Below are 23,214 nucleotides of genomic sequence, written 5' to 3' on the forward strand. Positions count from 1 at the left end.
GATTTCCCTTTTTTTGTTTATTTCGGGGAACTAGGCAGGGATGTCCTCTTACTCCATTATTATTTGATATTGCCCTTGAACCTTTAGCAAGTGCTATTCGAGATTCACTTGACATTCTGGGTATTACCCATGTGAATGAAATACATAAGGTATCATTATATGTAGACGATTTGCTATTATATATTTCTAACCGTGAGAAATCCATTCTTGCTGTTCTATCCTTGTTGGCTCAGCTTAATAATTTTACTGGTTATAAATTAAACCTTAATAAGAGTGAATTATTTCCCCTAAATTTGCAGGTTCCAATTTATGGAGGTTTACCATTTAAATTGGTTACCGATTTCTTTACATACTTAGGCGTTAAAATTACAAAAAAGCATAACTATTTATTTAAGGCTGATTTTTTACCTTTAATTGATTAGATTAAACTTCTGTTTACTAAATGGTCACCAATGTCTCTATCATTGTTCGGTCGGATTAATGCTATCAAGATGATTATTTTACCTAAATTTTTATATTTATTTCAAGCGGTGCCAGTTTTTATTCCGAAATCCTTTTCTGACAAGGTTGATTTTAAAATCTCTTCCTATATATGGCAGAATAAAAATCCCAGGATAGGTAAAAAATACTTACAGAAATTTAAAAAGGAATGGGGTCTGGCAATGCCGAATTTTAGATTTTATTATTGGGCAATTAATATTAGATATTTAAAATTTTGGTTATGGGACTTGGGCAGAACTTCAAGCCCACATTGGGTAAATCTTGAATGTAAATCTTTACAAGGGTTTTCACTGGGTTCTATTTTAGGGACCTTGCTTCCCTTTTCTCTTTCTAAATTGCATAAACAAATGGTTAACCCGAAAGTAAAACATACTTTACAAATATGGTTTCAATTTCGAAAAATTTTTGGGTTGAGTCAATTTATTCTTGCAAGTCCTATTATATCTAATTTTTTTTTCAACCCTCTATCATGGTCAAGCTGATTTGGCTTGGAAAACTAAATGTATATCAAGATTTTGTGATCTATTTTTGGATAATTGTTTCATGTCTTTTGAACAGTTATCTAACAAATACAATTTGCCTAGATGCCATTTCTTTAGATATTTACAGATTAGAAATTTTTTAAATACTGTTCTTCCTACCTTTCCGAATTTATATTCATCCGATATTTTGGGAAAAATTTTAGGTTTAAATCCTTTTCAGAAAGGTGTAATAGCAAACATTTATAATATAATTATGAAAATACGTCGAGACGTATCTAATAAAGTTAAGACTGATTGGGAAAGGGAACTTAAGATTACTTTAACTATTGAAAAATGGGAAAAAATTCTTCAATTAGTTATTTCATCCTCTATATGTGCTAAACATGCATTGATACAGTTTAAAGTAGTGCATAGGGTTCACATGTCCAAGGATAAGTTAGCTCCTTATTATTCTCATAAAAAATCCTATATGTGATAGATGTCATTCCGAGATATCTTCTTAAACTCATATGTTTTGGTCATGTCCTCTTTTAAAAAAATACTGGAAAGATATCTTTGATATTATTTCAACTGTTTTGAGTATTGATTTACAACCCCACCCTATTACTGCAATTTTTGGTTTACCAATGATAGAACCAAACCTTTTAACATCTTCAGCTTGTCGGATGATTGCATTTCTTACACTAATGGCCAGAAGATCCATTTTGCTGAATTGGAAAGAGATCAATCCCCCCACCACATTTCATTGGTTCTCTCAAACTATGTTGTATTTAAATTTAGAAAAAATGAGAAGTGTTATTTATGATCCCTCTATTAAATTTGAAAAGACTTGGAGGCCATTTATTCAATACTTTCATATGATGTAATTTGACCTTTTCCAAACTTACTCTATTTGTTTTTAATATAAGTTGAGGGGAGCGGAGTCAATGACACTAATGCTTCTTTTTTTTATGTTTCGAACCGCCCATGTCTTTTTTTCCCTGTAGTTTAGTTGGTCTATTTTATAGATTAGTTTTTTTTGGGGGGGGTATATATTTTTTTCCTTTTTCATGTTAATTTGTCTGTATATAATATTTGTATCTTGATTGGGAGGTTTAATATCCATGTATTAACTGGGCTTATACTTATATATGATAATTACAACAATGTAATCTCAGTAACTTTGTATGATTGCTATGTTATGTTAATCTTAATCATTACGATACTAATAAAAAGACTGAAAAAGAAAAGGAAAGAAAGAATAAAAATAAAAAATAAAAATAATAATAAATAAATAAGGGATGGGGTACGAAGGGGAGGGGAGGTGGGACATTAACAGAAGTTAGAGAAGTCAATATTCATGCCATCAGGTTGGAGGCTACCCAGACGGAATATAAGGTGTTGTTCCTCCAACCTGAGTGTGGCTTCATCTTGACAGTAGAGGAGGCCATGGATAGACATATCAGAATGGGAATGGGTTGTGGAATTAAAATGCGTGGCCACTGGGAGATCCTGATTTCTCTGGTGGACAGAGCGTAGGTGTTCAGCAAAATGGTCTCCCAGCCTGCATCAGGTCTTGCCAATATATAGAAGGCCGCATCGGGAGCACCGGATGCAGTATATCACCCCAGCCGACTCACAGGTGAAGTGTCGTCTCACTTGGAAGGACTGTCTGGGGCCCTGAATGCTGGTGAGGGAGGAAGTGTAAGGGCATGTGTAACACTTGTTCCGCTTACAAGGATAAGTGCCGGGAGGGAGATCTGTGGGAAGGGATGGGGGGGAAACGAATGGACAAGGGAGTCGCGTAGGGAGCGATCCCTGTGGAAAGCGGGGGGGGGGGGAGGGAAAGATGTGCTTAGTGGTGGGATCCTGAGAGCAGATGTGGCAGAGACGGAAGAAATGCGAGAAGGGGATGGCTCTCACAGCTACCTGGACTATTCCTCTTCCCACCGTCTCTTGCAAAAATGCCATCCCCTTCTCGCAATTCCTCCATCTCCACCACATCTACTCTCAGGTTTATGCTTTTCATTCCAGGACAAAGGAGATGTCCCCTTTTTTTAAAGAAAGGAGCTTCTCTTCCTCCACCATCAACTCTGCTCTCAAACGCATCTCTCCCATTTCACGCATATCTGTTCTCACTCTATCCTCCCGCCACCCCACTAGGAATAGGGTTCCCCTTGTCCTTACCTACCACCCCATCAGCCTCCGGGTCCAACATATAATTCTCCGTAACTTCTGCCACCTCCAACGGGATCCCACCACTAAGCACATCTTTCCCTACCCTCCCCCCTTTCTGCTTTCCGCAGGGATCGTTCCCTACGCGACTCCCTTGTCCAGTCGTCCCCCCCCCATCCCTTCCCACTGATCTCTCTCCTGGCATTTATCCCTGTAAGAGGAACAAGTGCTACACATGCCCTTACACTTCCTCCCTTACCACCATTCAGGGTCCCGGACAGTCCTTCCAGGTGAGGCGACACTTCACCTGTGAGTCAGCTGGGGTGATACTGCGTCCGGTGCTCCCGATTCGGCCTTTTATACATTGGTAAGACCCAACGCAGGCTGGGAGACCGTTTCGCTGAACACCTACGCTCTGTCCGCCAGAGAAAGCAGGATCTCCCAGTGGCCACACATTTTAATTCCACATACCATTCCCATTCTGATATGTCTATCCACGGCCTCCTCTACTGTAAAGATGAAGCCACACTCAGGTTGGAGGAACAACACCTTATATTCCGTCTGGGTAGCCTCCAACCTGATGGCATGAATACTGACTTCTCTAACTTCCGTTAACGTCCCACCTCCCCTTCATACCCCATCCCTTATTTTTTTTTTTCTTTTCCCTTTTTTTCTCTCTTTTTTCTCCCTCTGTCCCTCTCACTATAACTCCTTGCCCATCCTCTGGGCTTCCCCTCCCCTTTCTTTCCCCCTAGGCCTCCCGTCGCATGATCCTCTCCTTTCTCCAGCCTCATATCCCTTTTGCCAATCAACTTTCCAGCTCTCAGCTCCATCCCTGCCCCTCCTGTCTTCTCCAATCATTTCAGATCTCCCCTTCCCCCTCCCACTTTCAAATCTCTTACTATCTCTTCTTTCAGTTAGTCCTGACGAAGGGTCTCGGCCCAAAATGTTGACTGTACCTCTTCCTATAGATGCTGCCTGACCTTCTGCGTTCACCAGCAATTTTTATGTGTGTTGCTTGAAATTCCAGCATCTGCAGATTTCCTCGTGTTTGCATTTTTCTTCGCATAGATGCTGCCTGGCCTGCTGCGTTCACCAGCATTTTTTATGTGTGTTGCTTATAAGGGTAAGCATGCCAGACATCTTTACCACTCCACTATCCAACTGTGTCATGTTCAGGAAGTTCTGAACTTGCCCCAAAATTCTTCTGTGTATCAACACTCATGAGGTCCCAGCCTTTTACTGCGTTAGTATGTGACATCCCAAAATGCATTACTTCACACTCGTCTGGATTAAATTCAATTTGCCTTTACTTTACTCAGCTGATCTATATCCCTCTCATCCATTTCATTTATATTTATACAGTAAAAACAACATTTGTCCCTGCTGTAATCCCTGGTATAAATCACCAGTTAGAGACTTACAGTCAAAAAATACCCTTCAATCACTAACCTCTGCTTCTTATCACCAAGCTAGTCCTGAACTATTCCAATACTGCTCTCCTTGCAGCCACTCTAATTATGCAGCTCCACTGAATAATTAAGGGGGCTGTCATTTAAAACTGAGGTGCATGGAAACTTCTTCTCTCAAAGGACTGTAAATCCCTTTGAATTCCTTGCCCCCTGACAGCAGAAGAGACTAGGTTATTCGAATTTTTTTGGATGAAGATAAATATTTGAAAAGTCAGGGAGTTAAGGGTTCTGGAGGACAGGCACAAAAAAGCAGCTGGAGGCTAGCATGGATGAGCTATAATTGTAACAAAAGGAGAGGCAGGTTTGAGGGGCCAACTCGCCCATTCTTGCTACTATTTCCTCATTTTAGTGTTTGTGAGGAATTGCAGACATGAAATAATAAGAAAAGCCAATGTCTCAAACCCACCAATTTCTCAAAGCATGATGGGATGAGCAAAGTGGGCAACACTGTCAATTTTCCCCTCTTCTCAACAATAATTAAAATTCTTTGCTCATCTTGCAACTAAACCACAGATTGCACTTACATCTCTTTCTCAAATTGCTTGGTTTAGACAGTGCTGCTCCTTCTCCTGCATCACTATCTTTAGAAATGGTCTTTTTCAGGAGAGGGATTCTTGGGATGGCCTGCCTACCATGCAGTGAACCAATCTATTAAATTTTTCAAAAACGGGTATAATAAATGCAAGAGTGACATGGTAGTATGGTGTTTAGAGCAACACTTTACAGCAGCAGCTTTAAGATCAGGGTTCAAATCCCGCTGTTGGCTGTAAGGAGATTGTACGTTCTCCCTCTGGCCTTGTAGGTTTCCTCCAGGTACTCTAGTTTCCTTCCACATTCTAAAGATACACAATTAGGGTTAGCGAGTTGTGAGCATGGCATATTGGCATCAGAAGCATGGCAACACTTGTGGGCTGCCTAGTACAATCCTCACTGATTTGATTTGGCGCAAATGATGCATTTCCCTGTATATATTTATATACATGTGACAAATAAATCCAATCTTTAATTCATCTGTGTCTTAGACAAATATTAGACAGTTGGAAATGGTGACAAATGACTGCATATGACTAATATTGTCAAAATCAGTCCAGAAGTTGGTACCAATCCTGCAATTCTTAACATTGCAGTGGCATAATCAACCAAAATAAAATGACAAATGGTGTGCATAACCCCGCTAGTAAGGCACTGTGATAGCAAATCAAATGCTCAGCTGAAAGCGACAAGTTCTTTTGCATCTTGAGATCAACTGTACTAGCAGCTTCAGAGAAAAGTGAAATATTTATATATTTTTTTAAAAAGCTCAAAGGTATAATACACAATAAACAAAGTAACATATCCAGTATTTTGTGATCACCAGAACTATTCCCTGAGGCATTGTATAGGCTATAATAATAGACAAACTATTGTTAATAATAGGAGTGCACATTTAGCTCTTTGTACTCACCTAATGTAACATTCTTTGCAGTGGTGTCATTGCAGGAGTGATAGTATTGTGCTAACCATACAATTCCTATGATTGCATATGCAAATTCTATTAGCACGATTGCTGTAAGACAAAATAAAGTACAGAGATTATTATATTTCTTGCTCCCAACGGATAAATCCCAGATTTAAGACACATATGCAGAATGTGCTACTGTAAAGATGAAGCCACACTCAGGTTGGAGGAACAACACCTTATATTCCATCTGGGTAACCTCCAACCTGATGGCATGAACACTGACCTCTCTAACTTCCGTTAATGCCCCACCTCCCTCTCGTACACCATCCGTTATTGCCCATCCTCTGGGCTTCCCCCCTCCCCCTTTCTTTCTCCCTAGGCCTCCCATCCCATGATCCTCTCATATCCCTTTTGCCAATTAACTGTCCAGCTCTTGGCTCCATCCCTCCCCCTCCTGTCTTCTCCTATCATTTTGGATCTCCCCCTCCCCCTCTCAAATCTCTTACTATCTCTTCTTTCAGTTAGTCCTAACGAAGGGTCTCGGCCCAAAACGTCGACTGTACCTCTATAGATGCTGCCTGGCCTGCTTCGTTCACCAGCAACTTTTATGTGTGTTGCTTGAAATTCCAGCATCTGCAGATTTCCTCATATTTACACATCAGGAGACAATTTAAGACTAAATTTATTTATTCAAAAATCAAACAAGATTTAATCAATGGTCTAATTATCTGAGCACTCTATGCAATTATTAAATGTTAAAATAAACTGCAAAATAAGTTACCAATAACCAGTAACTCACTTCTGTTGACTTTGCACTGCCATTTCATTGCAAAAGTGGCCCATAAAAGTGGCTAAAACCAAATTTTTTTTCAAGTCCATGAGGTATCATCACAGAAGATTTCCCAAATACAGTTCTCAAATATTCCTTTTATTAACCATTTCAGCACCAATACAAGTTCATAGTCATCTTTTGGCATTGTTAATATTTATCATGAATTGGTGTGAATTCCTGGCCCTTAACCACCAAAACTGGAAAAAGTGCATTACAAACAGCATCAGGAAACAAGTCCAATCACCTGAAGCAGAAGTCCTGCCTAAATGGTGAAAGGAACACACCATCTCATTGCATCAATATTTCCTGTCCAAATTGTGGCTAAGTCTAAGAGTCCACATTAATTTATCAGTCACCTCAAAAACCATGGAGGTAAAGTGAAAGCAAATCATATGTGAATGTGAGGTATTGCTAAAGAAGATTTTTACAAATTAAGACAATGCTGAACACCGTGAGGACAAACAGATCCAGTAAAGGAGACAAAATCAATTTCACAATGCATGATTCATCAGACAGACAATTGCCTTCTGACCTCTACCAAAGAAATAACCAGCCTCTGAGTGGTTTGCAAGCCTAGTGCAAAATGAATGTTTCTTCGATCTTTCCTAGTAATAAGATAGCAAATTGTGGGCATTATCCACAACTGATTATTTTATAGCAGCATACACTACATTTTTAAAATCTTGATGAGCCTTCCAGTTTCCTGAATATATTTTGTGATTTCATTTTCATGCTTTTATGCCTTTTACTCCCTATCATAATTTGACAAATTGACAAATACAGATTAGATATTTGCAATAAAGAAAATAGAGAATCTATGAAATCTAATGACAAATTACATTAACACTTGCAAATATCTCCATGCAATGACTGATTAATGGAAAATAGAAAGCCCAGTACCAAGCTTTAACCAATTAAATCAGTCCAATCCATTTTCATTGTAACTCATGTTCATATTCGCTTTAAAAATAGCTTATGCTTCTGCATCTAAAATATATACATTTTTAAACAGTAAGTATGAAAAGGATTACAAATTCAATTTGGGAAGCTTTCTAATACTGTGGTAGGATCAAGATATTAATCTGGTTGTTATAACATTGAAAGATAATTTAATGTCCCAGAACAACAACTTTCAACGCACTATATAACTTTACAATATCTTACCCATTCGGATGTACAGAATGTACTGCATTGAATCACGCGGCTCTGTGTAAAGAATACTTCCTCGCATACTCAGCCAGATTATAGCAGCTTCGGATATCATACAGGCAATGAGAATGCCTAAATAGCCTCTGCCATGATCTACCAAGTTGAGTGAACATGGCTCCTGCGGGCTGTAGGTTAGGCCAAATAGCACTACAGCAAGCACCACAAACCTGTGAAGGGGTTGCGGGGGGGGCGCGGGTGAGCAGAGATGGAAGGGTGAGAATGGGAAGTAAAGATCAGGGGAAATCAAGGAGGAAAGAAGGTGGGAGAGAAAAAAATGGAGAGATTATTTAACAAAGTGATTGAAACTAATTAACATCTGTGTAACTCTTCTAGTCACACTTACATTTTTTTTATAAATTAGTCAACAGTTCTGAAGTTAAGTGATGTCCTTGGCATCCAGTACAAGTAAATCTGGGGTATGGAGTGACCAAGAGTGGTAGAAGTGGGCAATGGATGCACACCAGCAAGATTGTAGCCAATGAATGTGATAGACAGACGTAGTTCACTGGGTACACTATCTGTTGGAATCACTTAATAGATTATTGTTAAAGATCTGAATGGTTTAACATTTGATCACTTATATTAATGGGTACTAATATAGGATATTATCTTACTTAAAATCTGATAGACCTTCTCCTAATATTGTGTATATAACCATAATTTATACCTTTTTAGTTCAACTTATGTGTGAAAATTTTTAAAACTCTGGTGGGTTGACATGTAACTGTCACTGACAACATTTTCTGCATATCTAGTAAAATAAAAGCTATTGTGGGTGAACAAGACTGGTAAGAAAATAATATTGGCATTACTGAAATATTTTGATGTTAATATCAAAACGGTATAGAAAAGTAATGATTAGCCAATTGCAGCTTCTATATTCAAACATACAGACCTAATCACACCATAAAACAAACTACTGGGAATACTTAAATCATTTTTCATTCATTTTCACATTGTAATACATTCCAATTACCACATTGAAAATGAAAGTGGCCCTGAGTTATACAATGAACGCTGACAGTTCCCATCTGTTTTACCATAATTTGGCTGTCTCCAACACTTAACAGATTAATTCAGTGTGCAAAAGTGTTACAGTTAAAGTTTAAATGATGATTTTGGATTACAGAATCATCACAGATTTTTTTCTAAAGAGCAAAAGACAAAGCATGTAAAGGATTGAAAGGATTTAAATGGCCAAGTAAAGGAAATACCTATAAAATTACTGTAGAACTACAAAAGGGTCTCAGAAAGCTTAAGTAAATGTTCATCTTTATCTCAATGAAACTGCAATACAGGTGGCAGAATGCATATTTCATTTATAAAGCACTATGGTCAAGCATCATCTAAAGGTTCCTCTTCAAGTATATAACTTGGGAAGAACTTACTTGTATTTGATTTGTAATGGACCAATTTCAGTATTAAAGGGTCAAATCAAGCTTAGCACAATGCTAAGAAGATTCTATTCGAATTAACCAACCCTGTTTCCAAGTCCTGATTAAGGGCCTCGGCCTGAAACTTCGATTGCTTACTCTTTTCCAAAGATGCTGCATGGCCTGCTAAGTTCTTCTAGCATTTTGTGTGTGTATTACTTCGATTTCCAGCACCTACAGATTTTCTTTTATTTGTACTGTTTCCAATAGTTACAGGGAGGGAAGAGTTACAATTAGTTCTCTGGTTTGCTGGGCAATATTAGAGAACTAACAGAAGCTTGAAGAATTAGGGAAAGAGAATGTTGAAGTTATAATGTTAGGGAGTATAACTGATGGTAAACTAGGGTGTTTTCTTGCTTTAGTTTCTGCAGTACTGCTAGAAAGATTGAGTGGAATTCTGACTCTGCATTATGATGATCAGTTACTCCTATATACCTCAGATGGCTTTTGGACATTGTTTAATTCATTCTGTGGTACTATCGCTGGTGAAACAGATGGCTGTTTTTCAAGCCATGCTCTTAAGAAGTGAGTGCATAATCTTACACTGAAATTGCAATGCAGTTTTGAAGAGTAGAATCTTATCTATCTGCTCATTCCAATGACAAATGAAGTACTATTGACCTAATTCTTAACCAACATTTTCTCTTCAATCAATATGAGCTAGTTTAGATTGTGTACTCATTCAGCTCATCAGTGGAATGGCTATTCCTCTCCAAAAAATCATTGCATTTTATCTGATTAAATCTGATGCAATTCACTTCAACACATTAAGCATATGCTACACATTATATCAGCGATTCTAAATAGCTTTGGTAGACCTATCACCCTCAACATGACATTCATTCAATGCATCAGATTTTGTTCAGCACTTTCCATTTCAAACACCAGTGAGCTTAACTGTGCAATGATAAGTAAAAGATTGGCTCCTTTTGGACACACATACAAAGAAACACATTTGCCAAACCCTACTCTGCTATTCAATAGGATCATGGCTGAAACTGATATCTCTACACGTCATTTCCGCCTACAGAAAAAAGATTCAAAGCTTCTGCTATTACTGCCCTCAGAAGAAGTGAGTTCCAATGGGAAAAAATAATTCATCTCTTTTTAAATAGGTGATCCTTTACATTTAAGCATTTTAGTTTCTCCCATAAGAATAAAATAATGTCTCCACCTCCATCTTATCAAGACACCTCAAGGCCTGGTGAGTTTCATTCAAGAACCTTCTCAGTTTTCTAGTCAATACAGCCTAGCCTGTCCAGTCTTTCCTCCAAGGCAATTTATCATTCCAGGTTTAATCTAGTTAGCCCTCACTGAACTTAAACAAGGTAACCACTACAGTATGCAGTACTCTAATGCTGGTCTCACCTATGCCCTATGTAACTGAAACGTAACTAGCTGACTTTTGAGGGAAAGGTTTTTTTGATACTTTCCTGAATTTTCTGGCAAATAGGAAAGACTATGATAAATATGCTTAATTCTTTATTGTGCCTTCAAGACATATTCATGCAATTGTGGCAATTCCAATTAAATTCCACCTCATTTTTAGTCCACAAAACAGGTCATTTGGAGGAGTGAGATCAATTTCATTCGTGGCGGCCCGCACACGCGGGACTCGAACCGCCAACAGGAGCCACGGGCAGACACGCAGTGGCTCATTTGGAACTACCCACTTGGGGCTGACCTTCCGGGAACAGTCTGACGTCATGTCCACCCCGTGGGTCGCAGGGGCCCATGGGAGGGGAGATTTAAGCACGATTTTGAATCAGTAAAGGCATTCTGAGTTCAGCTCTCTCTGCCTCCGTGTGTTTCTTTAGTGGCGCGTTTGCGCGCGACTACATTGGTGACCTTGACGTGATTCAAACACGCAACCTACACATTGTAATTAAGAGAAAAACCCTTACCAGGTAGTGTGAATGAGGAAGAGGAAGATTCCTGGCAGGACCAAGTCATCACTCCCTACTGACCAGCGCCGCCTGAAGATCACAATCCCTGGCATGGTCCCAGCCAACAATTAATTTGTTCATTAATGCCAGACTCCTACAGAAAATAAAACAAGCATTTTTTTTTAATAGAACAATTCTTCCAATCAGACCAAATAAAGACTCCTAGACCCAATTTTGTAAATGATACACATAACATTTTTATTTGACTTCAAAGATATCCCACTGTTACTGCAGAATCACCTATAGGGCACTATTTAATATCTACTACAATATAATCAAACAGTTGTATTTAATAACTTTACCATCCAGTTTATCTACATATTGAGACTTCTTATTAATAAAATTCAACTAGTGAGATTGTAATAATTGTGCTATAAAGAAATAAAGAAGGTAGATTTAAAAACATATGCTGAGATAGAGAAACAGTATAAGCTGAGCAAAGCAATTATACCCATTACTACAGATTGCGTCGATGGTATCAGTCACTTGAGGAGTTTCTTTACGACTTGATAATTTGAAGAGGGAGAATGTACAACTTGCAGTAAATGGAATTTCTCAATATAATAAAGCAGCCTGATTAAAACATAAAACTATGTAAAAAGTAACTCCAATAACAGATTTTATGACCTGAAAAGAAGAATTAAGATCATAAGACAGGGAGCAGAATAGGGCCATTCGGCCCATAGAGATGGCTCCATCATTTCATTATCCATTTCCCTCTCAACCCCCTTTCTCAGCTGCCTTCCCCCCATAACCCTTCACGTTCTGACTAATCAAGAACCTATCAACAACTGCCTTAAATACACCCAACGACCTGACTTCCACAGCCTTCTATGGCAATGAATTCCACAGATTCTCCACCCGCTGGTTAAAGAAATGCCTCCTCATCCCGTTCTAAATGGACATCCCTCTATATTGAGGCTCTGTCCTCCTGTCCCAGACTCCCCCGCAATAGGAAACATCCTCTCCACATTCGATCAGATTCAATGAGATCTGGCACCCCCGCCCCCATTCTTCTAAATTCTAGCAAGTACAGGCCCAGAGCCATCAAATGCGACAAACCTTTCATTCCACGAATCATTCTCGTGAACCTCCTCGGAACTCTCTCCATCATCAGCACAAACAATCTTAGATAAGAGGCCCAAAACTCCAATGAGGTCTCACTAGTGCTTTATAAAGCCTCAGCATTATATCCTTGTTTTTATACTCTAGCCCCCTTGAAATAAAGGCTAACAATGCATTTGCCGACTCAACCTGCAAGTTAACCTTTAGGGGATCCTGCACGAGGACTTCCAAGTCTCTTGGCATCTTGGATTTTTGAATTTTCTTCACGTCTATAAATAAAAACTCTTTTGGTCCTTTTATCAAAGTGCTTGGCCATACACTTCTCGATACTGTATTTCATTTGCCACTTCTTTGCCCATTCTCCTAATCTATTTACGTCCTTCTGCAGCTACTCAGCTCCCTCAACGCAGCCACCTTATCCCTCCACCTATCTTCACACTGTCTGCAAACTTGGCCACAAAACCATCAATTCTGATTTCCGTCATTGACGTAAACATAAAAAGCAGTCCCAACACCAACCCTGCAGAAAATCACCAGTCTGTAGCAGCCAATCAGAAAAGGCTCCCTTTATTCCCAATCTGCCTCCTGCCAATCAGCCAATGCTCTATCCATGCTAATATCTTTGCTATAATATCATGGGATCTTATCTTACTAAGCAGCCTCATGTGTGGCACCTTGTCAAAGACCTTCTGAGAATCCAAGTACGCAACATCCACTGATTCTCCTTTGTTTATCCTGCTTGTTAGTTCATCAGAGAGTTCCAACAGATTTGTCAGGCAAGATTTTCCCTTAAACCATGCCCTCTATGGCCTACTTTATCAAGTGCCTCAATGATCAATGGTTTGACAGTGAGGAGAAAAAAGTTAAACATAACAAAAATACACAAAAACAGGCAGGGCAAAAATCTGTCAATTTATATTTTCTTTGGAGATTTGTGAATTTGGAAAATATTCAGGGATACATAATAAATGGCAGGTATGGAAGAACAGATGGAGCATATGTGTTCACAGATCATTGAAGGTAGCCTTAAAGATCATTAACAAGTCCAAAAAGCAAATGGGATGTCTTCCGTTATTAGCCAAGGCATAGAATGTAAAAAGAGTGGTGAAGTTACATACTAATCTTACTCAGCAATCATTTAACAGCAAGTATTGTGTATGATTTTCATCGCCTTATTAGACTATGGCAAAGATGTGATATTGGAGAGAGTGCAGAGAAAATTCATACCAATATTTTCTAACTAGAAAATTGTGGCTATGCGGCAAACCTATATAGGCTATGGTTGCTTTCTTATGAACAAACACAGCTAAGGTATATAAAATTCCTAAGGATCATAAAATTAATAACATGCTATCATAAGCAAAAATGCTGGAAACACTCAGCAGTTCTGGCAGCCTCTGGGGAAACAGAAACCGAGAAAAAATCAGTTTCAAGTCTGGTTAAGAGAGAAAATAGCTTGTAATAGCAGAGAAGCTGGACAGAGATGGCTAGAACAAAGGCATAATCTCTGACAGCAAAAGAACAAATGAGTTACTGAAGCACTTAAAAGCATATTATGCCTCTTTATCTGTGTTGTGTTGATAATAACAGGATCAGTAGGCAAGGGTATAATAATGGACAGAGATGTATATAATCTTTCTGGCCCTACATTCCTCCTTAGAACACCTGGAGAATAAAGACGCATACGTAAGGCTCCTTTTCATTGACTACAGCTCTGCCTTTAATACCATCATTCCAAATAAACTGATTCCTAAACTCCAGAACATGGCCTTAGCACTCAGATCTGCAGCTATATCTTCAACTTCCTCACAGACAGGACCCAGGCTGTAAAAATAGGGGACAAGCTCTCCTCTACAATCACTCTGAGCACTGGTGCCCCACAAGGTTGTGTACTCAGCCCCCTGTTGTACTCACTGTACACCCATGATTGTGTAGCCAAGTTTCCATCAAACTCAATATATTAAGTTTGCTGATGATTGTAGGCTGTATCTCGGGTAATGATGAGTTTGAGTACAGAGAGGAAATTAAGAACCTGGTGGCATGGTGCGAAGACAATAACCTATCCCTCAACGTCAGCAAGATGAAGGAATTGGTTGTTGACTTCAGAAGGAGTAGCGGACCGCACAACCCAATTTACATCGGTGGTGCGCAAGTGGAACAGGTCAAAAGCTTTAAGTTCCTCGGGGTCAATATCACAAATGACCTGACTTGGTCCAACCAAGCAGAGTCCACGCCAAGAAAGCCCACCAGCACCTTTACTTCCTGAGAAAACTAAAGAATTTTGGCCCGTCCCCTAAAACCCTCAATAATTTTCATAGATGCACCGTAGAAAGCATTCTTCTAGGGTGCATCACAACCTGGTATGGAAGTTGTCCTGTCCAAGACGAGAAGAAGCTGCAGAAGATCATGAACACGGCGCAGCATATCACACAAACCAATCTTCTGTCCTTGGACTCACTTTACACCGCACGCTGTCGGAGCAGTGCTGCCAGGATATTCAAGGACATGACCCACCTAGCCAACACACTTTTCGTCTCTCTTCCCTCTGGGAGAAGGCTCAGGAGCTTGAAGACTCGTATGGCCAGATTTTGGAACAGCTTCTTTCCAACTGTGATAAGACTGCTGAACGGATCCTGACCCGGATCTGGGCCATGCCCTCCAAATATCCGGACCTGCATCTCGGTTTTTTTGCACTACCATACTTTCCATTTTTCTATTTTTCTATTTATGATTTATAATTTAAATTTTTAATATTTATTATCGATTTGTAATCCAGGGAGCGGGTAGCACAGAATCAAATATCACTATGATGATTGTACGTTCTAATATCAATTGTTTGGCGACAATAGAGTATAAAGTATAATAATCCTGGTAAACCTCTTCTGTACCCTCTCCAAAGCCACAATATCCTTCCTATAATGGAGCAACCACAACTGTATGGAATATTCCAGGTACTAGACTTCTATAAAGCTGCAAAGTAACACTGAATTTTGAACTCAATGCCTCAATTAATAATGACCTTCTTAACGACCCTATTAACCTGTGGAGCTACTTTCATTGAGCTATGAGCTTGGACCGCAAGATCCCTCTTGCCCTTAAACAGTATACTGTCTCTTTACATTTGGTGCATCACTTCACACTTTTCCAAGTTAAACTCTATCCCATTTCTTTACTCATAACTATATCCTGTTGTATTCTTTGCTAATCATCCAAGTTCTCCACAACACCATTAATCTTTGTATCACCTACAAACTTACTAATCCACCCATCTATATTTTCATCCCAGTTATTTATACTTCTGTTTAATTTCAGCTCTCCAGCAGTTTTATTTTTATTTTCATTTACATATAAAGAAGATAGATAGAGTAAATCTGAAGGAATACTTCCTGCAGCAGACAGGTGGTATAGAATTACTGGGAAGATGAAAAAAGAAATCCCAGGTTTTAAGAGTGGGGAACTCTCTACTTGATAAAGAGGAAGGGTAGAAACATACATTGTATTTAAAATAAAACATGGAAGTGAATGTGACTGAGCAAGACTACATATCAAGTGCTGGAAGGTGGTAGGGTAGCAGTTTTTAAATTGGCATGCACAAATGGGCAAATGACCTGTGCTGTAAATTTCTTATGACTCACAATATCATTATAAAGCATCTCCAAAAAGTAGTTAAGCATGAAAATCAAGTTGCCACACAAGTTCCCATGTTTTTCCACAAGTTCCACTTCAACAATGCCTCTCCGAGAAGTTCCTTATTCAAAACCATGACACGGTAAAGTTACAGCACTGAATTTTGGTCTGTTGCAAAATGTGAACTTAAAAATACCCCACATAGAAACATAGAAAATAGGTGCAGGAGTAGGCCATCTGGCCCTTCCAGCCTGCACCGCCATTCAGTATGACCATGGCTGATCATCCAACTCAGAATCCTGTACCTGCCTTCTCTCCATACCCTCTGATCCCTTTAGCCACAAGGGCCATATCTAACTCCCTTTCAAATATAGCCAATGAACTGGCCTCAACTGTTTCCTGTGGCAGAGAATTCCACAGATTCACCACTCCCTGTGTGAAGAAGTTTTTCCTAATCTCGGTCCTAAAAGGCTTCCCCTTTATCCTCAAACTGTGACCCCTCGTTCTGGACTTCCCCAACATCGGGAACAATCTTCCTGCATCTAGCCTGTCCAATCCCTTTTGGATTTTATACGTTTCAATAAGATCCCACCTCAATCTTCTAAATTCCAACGAGTATAAGCCTAGCCAATGCAGTCTTTCATCATATGAAAGTCCTGCCATCCCAGGAATCAATCTAGTGAACCTTCTTTGTACTCCCTCTATGGCAAGAATGTCTTTCCTCAGATTAGGGAACCAAAACTGCACACAATACTCCAGGTGTGGTCTCACCAAGGCCGTGTACAACTGCAGTAGTACCTCCTGCTCCTGTACTCAAATCCTCTTGCTATGAATGCCAGCATACCATTCGCCTTTTTCACCGCCTGCTGTACCTGAATGCCCACTTTCAATGACTGGTGTATAATGACACCCAGGTATCGTTGCACCTCCCCTTTTCCTAATCGGCCACCATTCAGATAATAATCTGTTTTCCTGTTTTTGCCACCAAAATGGATAACCTCACATTTATCCACATTAAATTGCATCTGCCATGAATTTGCCCACTCACCTAACCTACCCAAGTCACCCTGCATCCTCTTAGCATCCTCCTCACAGCTAACACTGCCGCCCAGCTTCGTGTCATCTGCAAACTTGGAGATGCTGCATTTAATTCCCTTGTCTAAGTCATTAATACATATTGTAACAACTGGGGTCCCAGCACCGAGCCTCACTAAGCCTGAACATCTACCCTCATGTCTGAAAATCATAACTTATACTTTTCATCAAGTTATATGGAAGCCTTTGTCTAAAAGCTTCCTACTAATCTAAATTAACTGCATCATTGGATAAATCACCTGCAGCACTTACCACTATTCAAACACTAATGATCACTCCACTATGATAATCAACAAATAATTTGGTACTTTACTCTAGGGCAAGAATACATGGCCTACTCCACATATTACGTTCTATGCAATACCTGCAATTTAGACAACATTTTGAAAATTCTACTTCAATGAAAATAACCAAACACTTCCAAAGTAACTACACAGTGGATACATAATTTTTCAGAAAAAATAATTGGCACTTCACCATTTTATCAAGGTCATAATAAAATTACTACAATACTCCCATATATATGACTTCTCTTGATATTAACAAACATTCAGTAATTAATTAGTATATTTATAAAGGTGCACTATATATTTACAGTGAGGAAACAAAGTCCAAATCCTGTAAAGTACCAGCGTTAGTCATAGATCCCCATAACAGGGTGATGTCAGCATCAAACAACAGGAATTCTGCAGATGCTGGAAATTCAAGCAACACACATCAAAGTTGCTGGTGAACGCAGCAGGCCAGGCAGCATCTGTAGGAAGAGGTGCAGTCGACGTTTCAGGCCGAGATCCTTCGTCAGGACTAACTGAAGGTGGATGTCAGCATCAGTAGTATTGCTCCAAGGATAAAAGTAAACACACCTTATGTTAATATCCATATTTGCTATCCACAAATCCTGTTTGAAAATGTAGGTGTGAGCCATCTCCAAATCAAGGCTGTCTCAGCCATGAGGGAGAGAGCAGGCAGAGAGACAACAGATGCAATTACAGGGTGGGAGGTAAGCAAACAGCTAGAGGGAAGGAGATAACCAGACAAATTAAATGACCTAATGGCCTGTACATTAAACAAAACCTCAAAGTGTGAGACACCTGTCAAGTCAGTGTGAGTGCTAAGCAACAAAGAAATCTAAACAAACAACAAACAACAGGAATTCTGCAGATGCTGGAAATTCAAGCAACACACATCAAAGTTGCTGGTGAACGCAGCAAGCCAGGCAGCATCTCTAGGAAGAGGTACAGTCGACGTTTCAGGCCGAGACCCTTCGTCAGGACTAACTGAAGGAAGAGCTAGTAAGAGATTTGAAAGTGGGAGGGGGAGGGGGAGATGCAAAATGATAGGAGAAGACAGGAGGGGGAGGGATGGAGCCAAGAGCTGGACAGGTGATTGGCAAAAGGGATATGAGAGGATCATGGGACAGGAGGCCCAGGGAGAAGGAAAAGAGGGAGGGGGGAAACCCAGAGGATGGGCAAGGGGTATAGTCAGAGGGACAGAGGGAGAAAAAGGAGAGTGAGAGAAAGAATGTGTGTATCAAAATAAATAACGGATGGGGTACGAGGGGGAGGTGGGGCATTAGCGGAAGTTAGAGAAGTCGATGTTCATGCCATCAGGTTGGAGGCTACCCAGATGGAATATAAGGTGTTGTTCCTCCAATCTGAGTGTGGCTTCATCTTTACAGCAGAGGAGGCCGTGGATAGACATGTCAGAATGGGAATGGGATATGGAATTAAAATGTGTGGCCACTGGGAGATCCTGCTTTCTCTGGCGGACAGGGCGTAGGTGTTCAGCAAAGCGGTCTCCCAGTCTGCGTCAGGTCTCGCCAATATATAACCATCTCGACTTCATCGCACCTTGTTCCCATTCCAACCTCACTCCTTCGGAACGCTCTGCTCTCCACTCCCTCCACTCTAATCCCAACCTTATTATTAAACCCGCCGATAAGGTGGGTGCTGTTGTAGTCTGCAATATTGACCTCTACCTTGCCAAGGCACAGCGACAACTCGCGGATACCTCCTCTTATTTACCCCTCGATCGTGACCCCACTAAGGAGCACCAGGCCATTATCTCCCACACCATCACCGACTTTATCCGCTCAGGGGATCTCCCATCCTCTGCTACCAACCTTATAGGTTCCACACCTTGCACTTCCCGTTTCTCCTCCTACCCAAGATCCACAAACCTGCCTGTCCTGGCAGACCTATTGTCTCAGCTTGCTCCTGCCCCACTGAACTCGTTTCTGCATACCTTGACACGGTTTTATCACCCCTTGTTCAATCCCTTCCTACCTATGTTCGTGACACTTCTCATGCTCTTAAACTTTTCGATGATTTTAAGTTCCCTGGCCCCCACCACTTTATTTTCACCATGGATGTCCAGTCCCTATATACGTCCATCCCCCATCAGGAAGGTCTCAAAGCTCTCCGCTTCTTTTTGGATTCCAGACCTAATTAGTTCCCCTCTACCACCACTCTGCTCCGTCCAGCGGAATTAGTCCTTACTCTTAATAATTTCTCCTTTGGCTCCTTCCACTTCCTCCAAACTAAAGGTGTAGCTATGGGCACCCGTATGGGTCCTAGCTATGCCTGCCTTTTTGTTGGCTTTGTGGAACAATCTATGTTCCCTGCCTCTTCTGGTATCTGTCCCCCACTTTTCCTTCACTACATCGACAACTGCATTGGCACTGCTTCCTGCACGCATGCTGAGCTTGTTGACTTTATTAACTTTGCCTCCAACTTTTACCCTGCCCTCAAGTTTACCTGCAACACACATCAAAGTTGCTGGTGAACGCAGCAGGCCAGGCAGCATCTCTAGGAAGAGGTGCAGTCGACGTTTCAGGCCGAGACCCTTCGTCAGGACTAACTGAAGGAAGAGTGAGTAAGGGATTTGAAAGTTGGAGGGGGAGGGGGAGATCCAAAATCATAGGAGAAGACAGGAGGGGGAGGGATAGAGCCAAGAGCTGGACAGGTGATAGGCAAAAGGGGATACGAGAGGATCATGGGACAGGAGGTCCGGGAAGAAAGACAAGGGGGGAGGGGAACCCAGAGGATGGGCAAGGGGTATAGTCAGAGGGACGGAGGGAGAAAAAGGAGGGGGGGGGGACCCAAAGGATTTCAACTTACTCCAGTTGGCTTTAGGATTTCCACCCCGTCTTTCTTCCCAGACCTCCTGTCCTATGATCCTCTCGTATCCCCTTTTGCCTATCACCTGTACAGTTCTTGGCTCTATCCCTCCCCCTCCTGTCTTCTCCTATCATTTTGCATCTCCCCCTCCCGCTCCAACTTTCAAATCCCTTACTCACTCTTCCTTCAGTTAGTCCTGACGAAGGGTCTCGGCCTGAAACGTCGACTGCACCTCTTCCTACAGATGCTGCCTGGCCTGCTGCATTCACCAGCAACTTTGATGTATGTTGCTTGAATTTCCAGCATCTGCAGAATTCCTGTTGTTTGCTCAAGTTTACCTGGTCCATTTCCGACACCTCCCTTCCCTTTCTAGATCTTTCTGTCTCTGTCTCTGGAGACAGCTTATCCACTGATGTCTACTATAAGCCTACTGACTCTCACAGCTATCTGGACTATTCCTCTTCTCACCCTGTCTCTTGCAAAAATGCCATCCCCTTCTCGAAATTCCTTCGTCTCCACCGCATCTGCTCTCAGGATTAGGCTTTTAATTCCAGGACGAGGGAGATGTCCTCCTTTTTTAAAGAAAGGGGCTTCCCTTCCTCAACTATCAACTCTGCTCTCAAACGCATCTCCCCCATTTCACGCACATCTGCTCTCACTCCATCCTCCAGCCACCCCACTAGGAATAGGGTTCCCCTGGTCCTCAACTACCACCCCATCAGCCTCCGGGTCCAACATATTATTCTCCATAACTTCCGCCAGCTCCAACGGGATCTCACCACTAAGCACATCTTTCCCTCCCCCCCGCCCCATGCTTTCCGCAGGGATAGCTCTCTAGGCGACTCCCTTGTCCATTCATCCCCCCCATCCCTCCCCACTGATCTCCCTCCTAGCACTTATCCTTGTAAGCGGAACAAGTGCTACACATGCCTTTACACTTCCTCCCTTACCACCATTCAGGGCCCCAGACAGTCCTTCCAGGTGAGGCGACACTTCACCTGTGAGTCGGCTGGGGTGATATACTGCGTCCGGTGCTCCCGATGTGGCCTTCTATATATTGGCGAGACCCGACGCAGACTGGGGACCGCTTTGCTGAACACCTACGCTCTGTCCACCAGAGAAAGCAGGATCTCCCAGTGGCCACGCATTTTAATTCCACATCCCATTCCCATTCTGACATGTCTATCCACGGCCTCCTCTACTGTAAAGATGAAGCCACACTCAGGTTGGAGGAACAACACCTTATATTTCGTCTGGGTAGCCTCCAACCTGATGGCATGAATATCGACTTCTCTAACTTCCGCTAATGCCCCACCTCCCCCTCGTACCCCATCCGTTATTTATTTTGATACACACATTCTTTCTCTCACTCTCCTTTTTCTCCCTCTGTCCCTCTGACTATACCCCTTGCCCATCTTCTGGGTTCCCCTCCCCCCTTGTCTTTCTCCCCGGACCTCCTGTCCCATGATTGTCTCATATCCCCTTGCCAATCACTTGTCCAGCTCTTGGCTCCATCCCTCCCCCTCCTGTCTTCTCCTATCATTTTGGATCTCCCCCTCCCCCTCCTACTTTCAAATCTCTTACTAGCTCTTCCTTCAGTTAGTCCTGAAGAAGGGTCTCGGCTCGAAACGTCAACTGTACCTCTTCCTAGAGATGCTGCCTGGCTTGCTGCGTTCACCAGCAACTTTGATGTGTGTTGCAACAAAGAAATCTACAGTGTTTTTCTTTATTTAAATGCATGGAAGTTTCTTTATAAGCATTTTGCTAGATTTTCATACTCTCACAAGTCATGCCAAACTATTGTGGAGCCAAAAAAATTCACATCACTTTAAAATAATCAGTTCCCCAGAAGACTGTATTTTCTGAATAAATACTTCCAATAAATAAATACTTTGAGATTGTAATTCAACAATGAATAGTCTTGAATGACAAACTGTAGGTTTCACACTCTGCATTTCATGGACAATCTCAAAAGTTTGCTTATAAAGTCCAATATCTTTGAAAAGTAAAATTACCATTTGTGTACGCTTCAAAAAAAAAGTATGGAAGCTGCTTATAATAAATACCTTAAACCTGCAGTCCCAAACCCTGTGGCACATTCTGCTTTTGCATGATTTCATTTCAATCCAGTTATCCACACCTGTGAAGCCAACTCAATTCTGACTGGGAATCAATTTCCAAAACTGAAACGCTGCAGAATGTGACTGCACATACAGTAAAGAAACCTGTCACTCCTGCTGGAACAGCAAACATCCAAACAACATTGCAGTTTTTCTCTAGACATTGTTTAAACTGAGCATCAGGCAGAACTGCAACGTAGAAAGGAAGTGACGTCAGAACAAATTCAAAAGGCATGAGAATTTGAAAGTCCCTCTGTTGGAACCTGCTACTGTTAGCTCCATTAGACAGCTGCTGTTACTAAAAGAGAAAATCAAAGAAACACACACAGGCAGTATTATTTTTGTATTAAAAGCAAAATTTATGTTGAAAAATCCCTTAAGATTTTGAAGCTAGAACCTTTGCTTAGATTTTAGTGAAGCATATTGATCTCAGCATTTCATAATGAATTTCAACAGGGTGTCCATTCAACAAGCAGAGCAACTGCCTATGAACAGCTTCATTGTCTGGATTTTCAGACACCAATTATCCATAATACTCTACATCTCCAGACATTGAAAAGTTATCAAATTAAAGATGCTGTTTCATTAGCTTAGCCAGTCTTTTATGCAGAGCATTTTTATATTAGTTAATAGAAATGGATATACAGGTATGAATCATACTGATGATTCAACATTTGGAGCAAAAATACTTTTAGGAACATGCATTCCTGAGTCTGTA

The 23,214-nt window shown here is 41.0% G+C and overlaps 1 protein-coding gene across 7 annotated transcripts in view; it reads right to left on the reverse strand.

Moving 5' to 3' along the window:
- Positions 1-23,214, reverse strand: part of dagla (diacylglycerol lipase, alpha) — a 385,385-nt gene that overhangs the window by 156,262 nt on the left and 205,909 nt on the right. For all 7 annotated transcript variants that reach the window (XM_063063205.1, XM_063063204.1, XM_063063202.1 and 4 more), the window contains 3 exons: positions 11,429-11,564; positions 8,047-8,258; positions 6,054-6,155 (listed from right to left, as the gene is read on the reverse strand). In XM_063063205.1, the coding sequence (XP_062919275.1) occupies positions 6,054-6,155; positions 8,047-8,258; positions 11,429-11,523 (409 nt within the window). In that variant the 5' untranslated portion in view covers positions 11,524-11,564. The remainder of the gene's footprint in view (positions 1-6,053; positions 6,156-8,046; positions 8,259-11,428; positions 11,565-23,214) is intronic.

This window comes from Mobula hypostoma, chromosome 11 (genome assembly GCF_963921235.1).
Source record: "Mobula hypostoma chromosome 11, sMobHyp1.1, whole genome shotgun sequence".
NCBI classification, from domain to species: Eukaryota; Metazoa; Chordata; class Chondrichthyes; order Myliobatiformes; family Myliobatidae; genus Mobula; species Mobula hypostoma.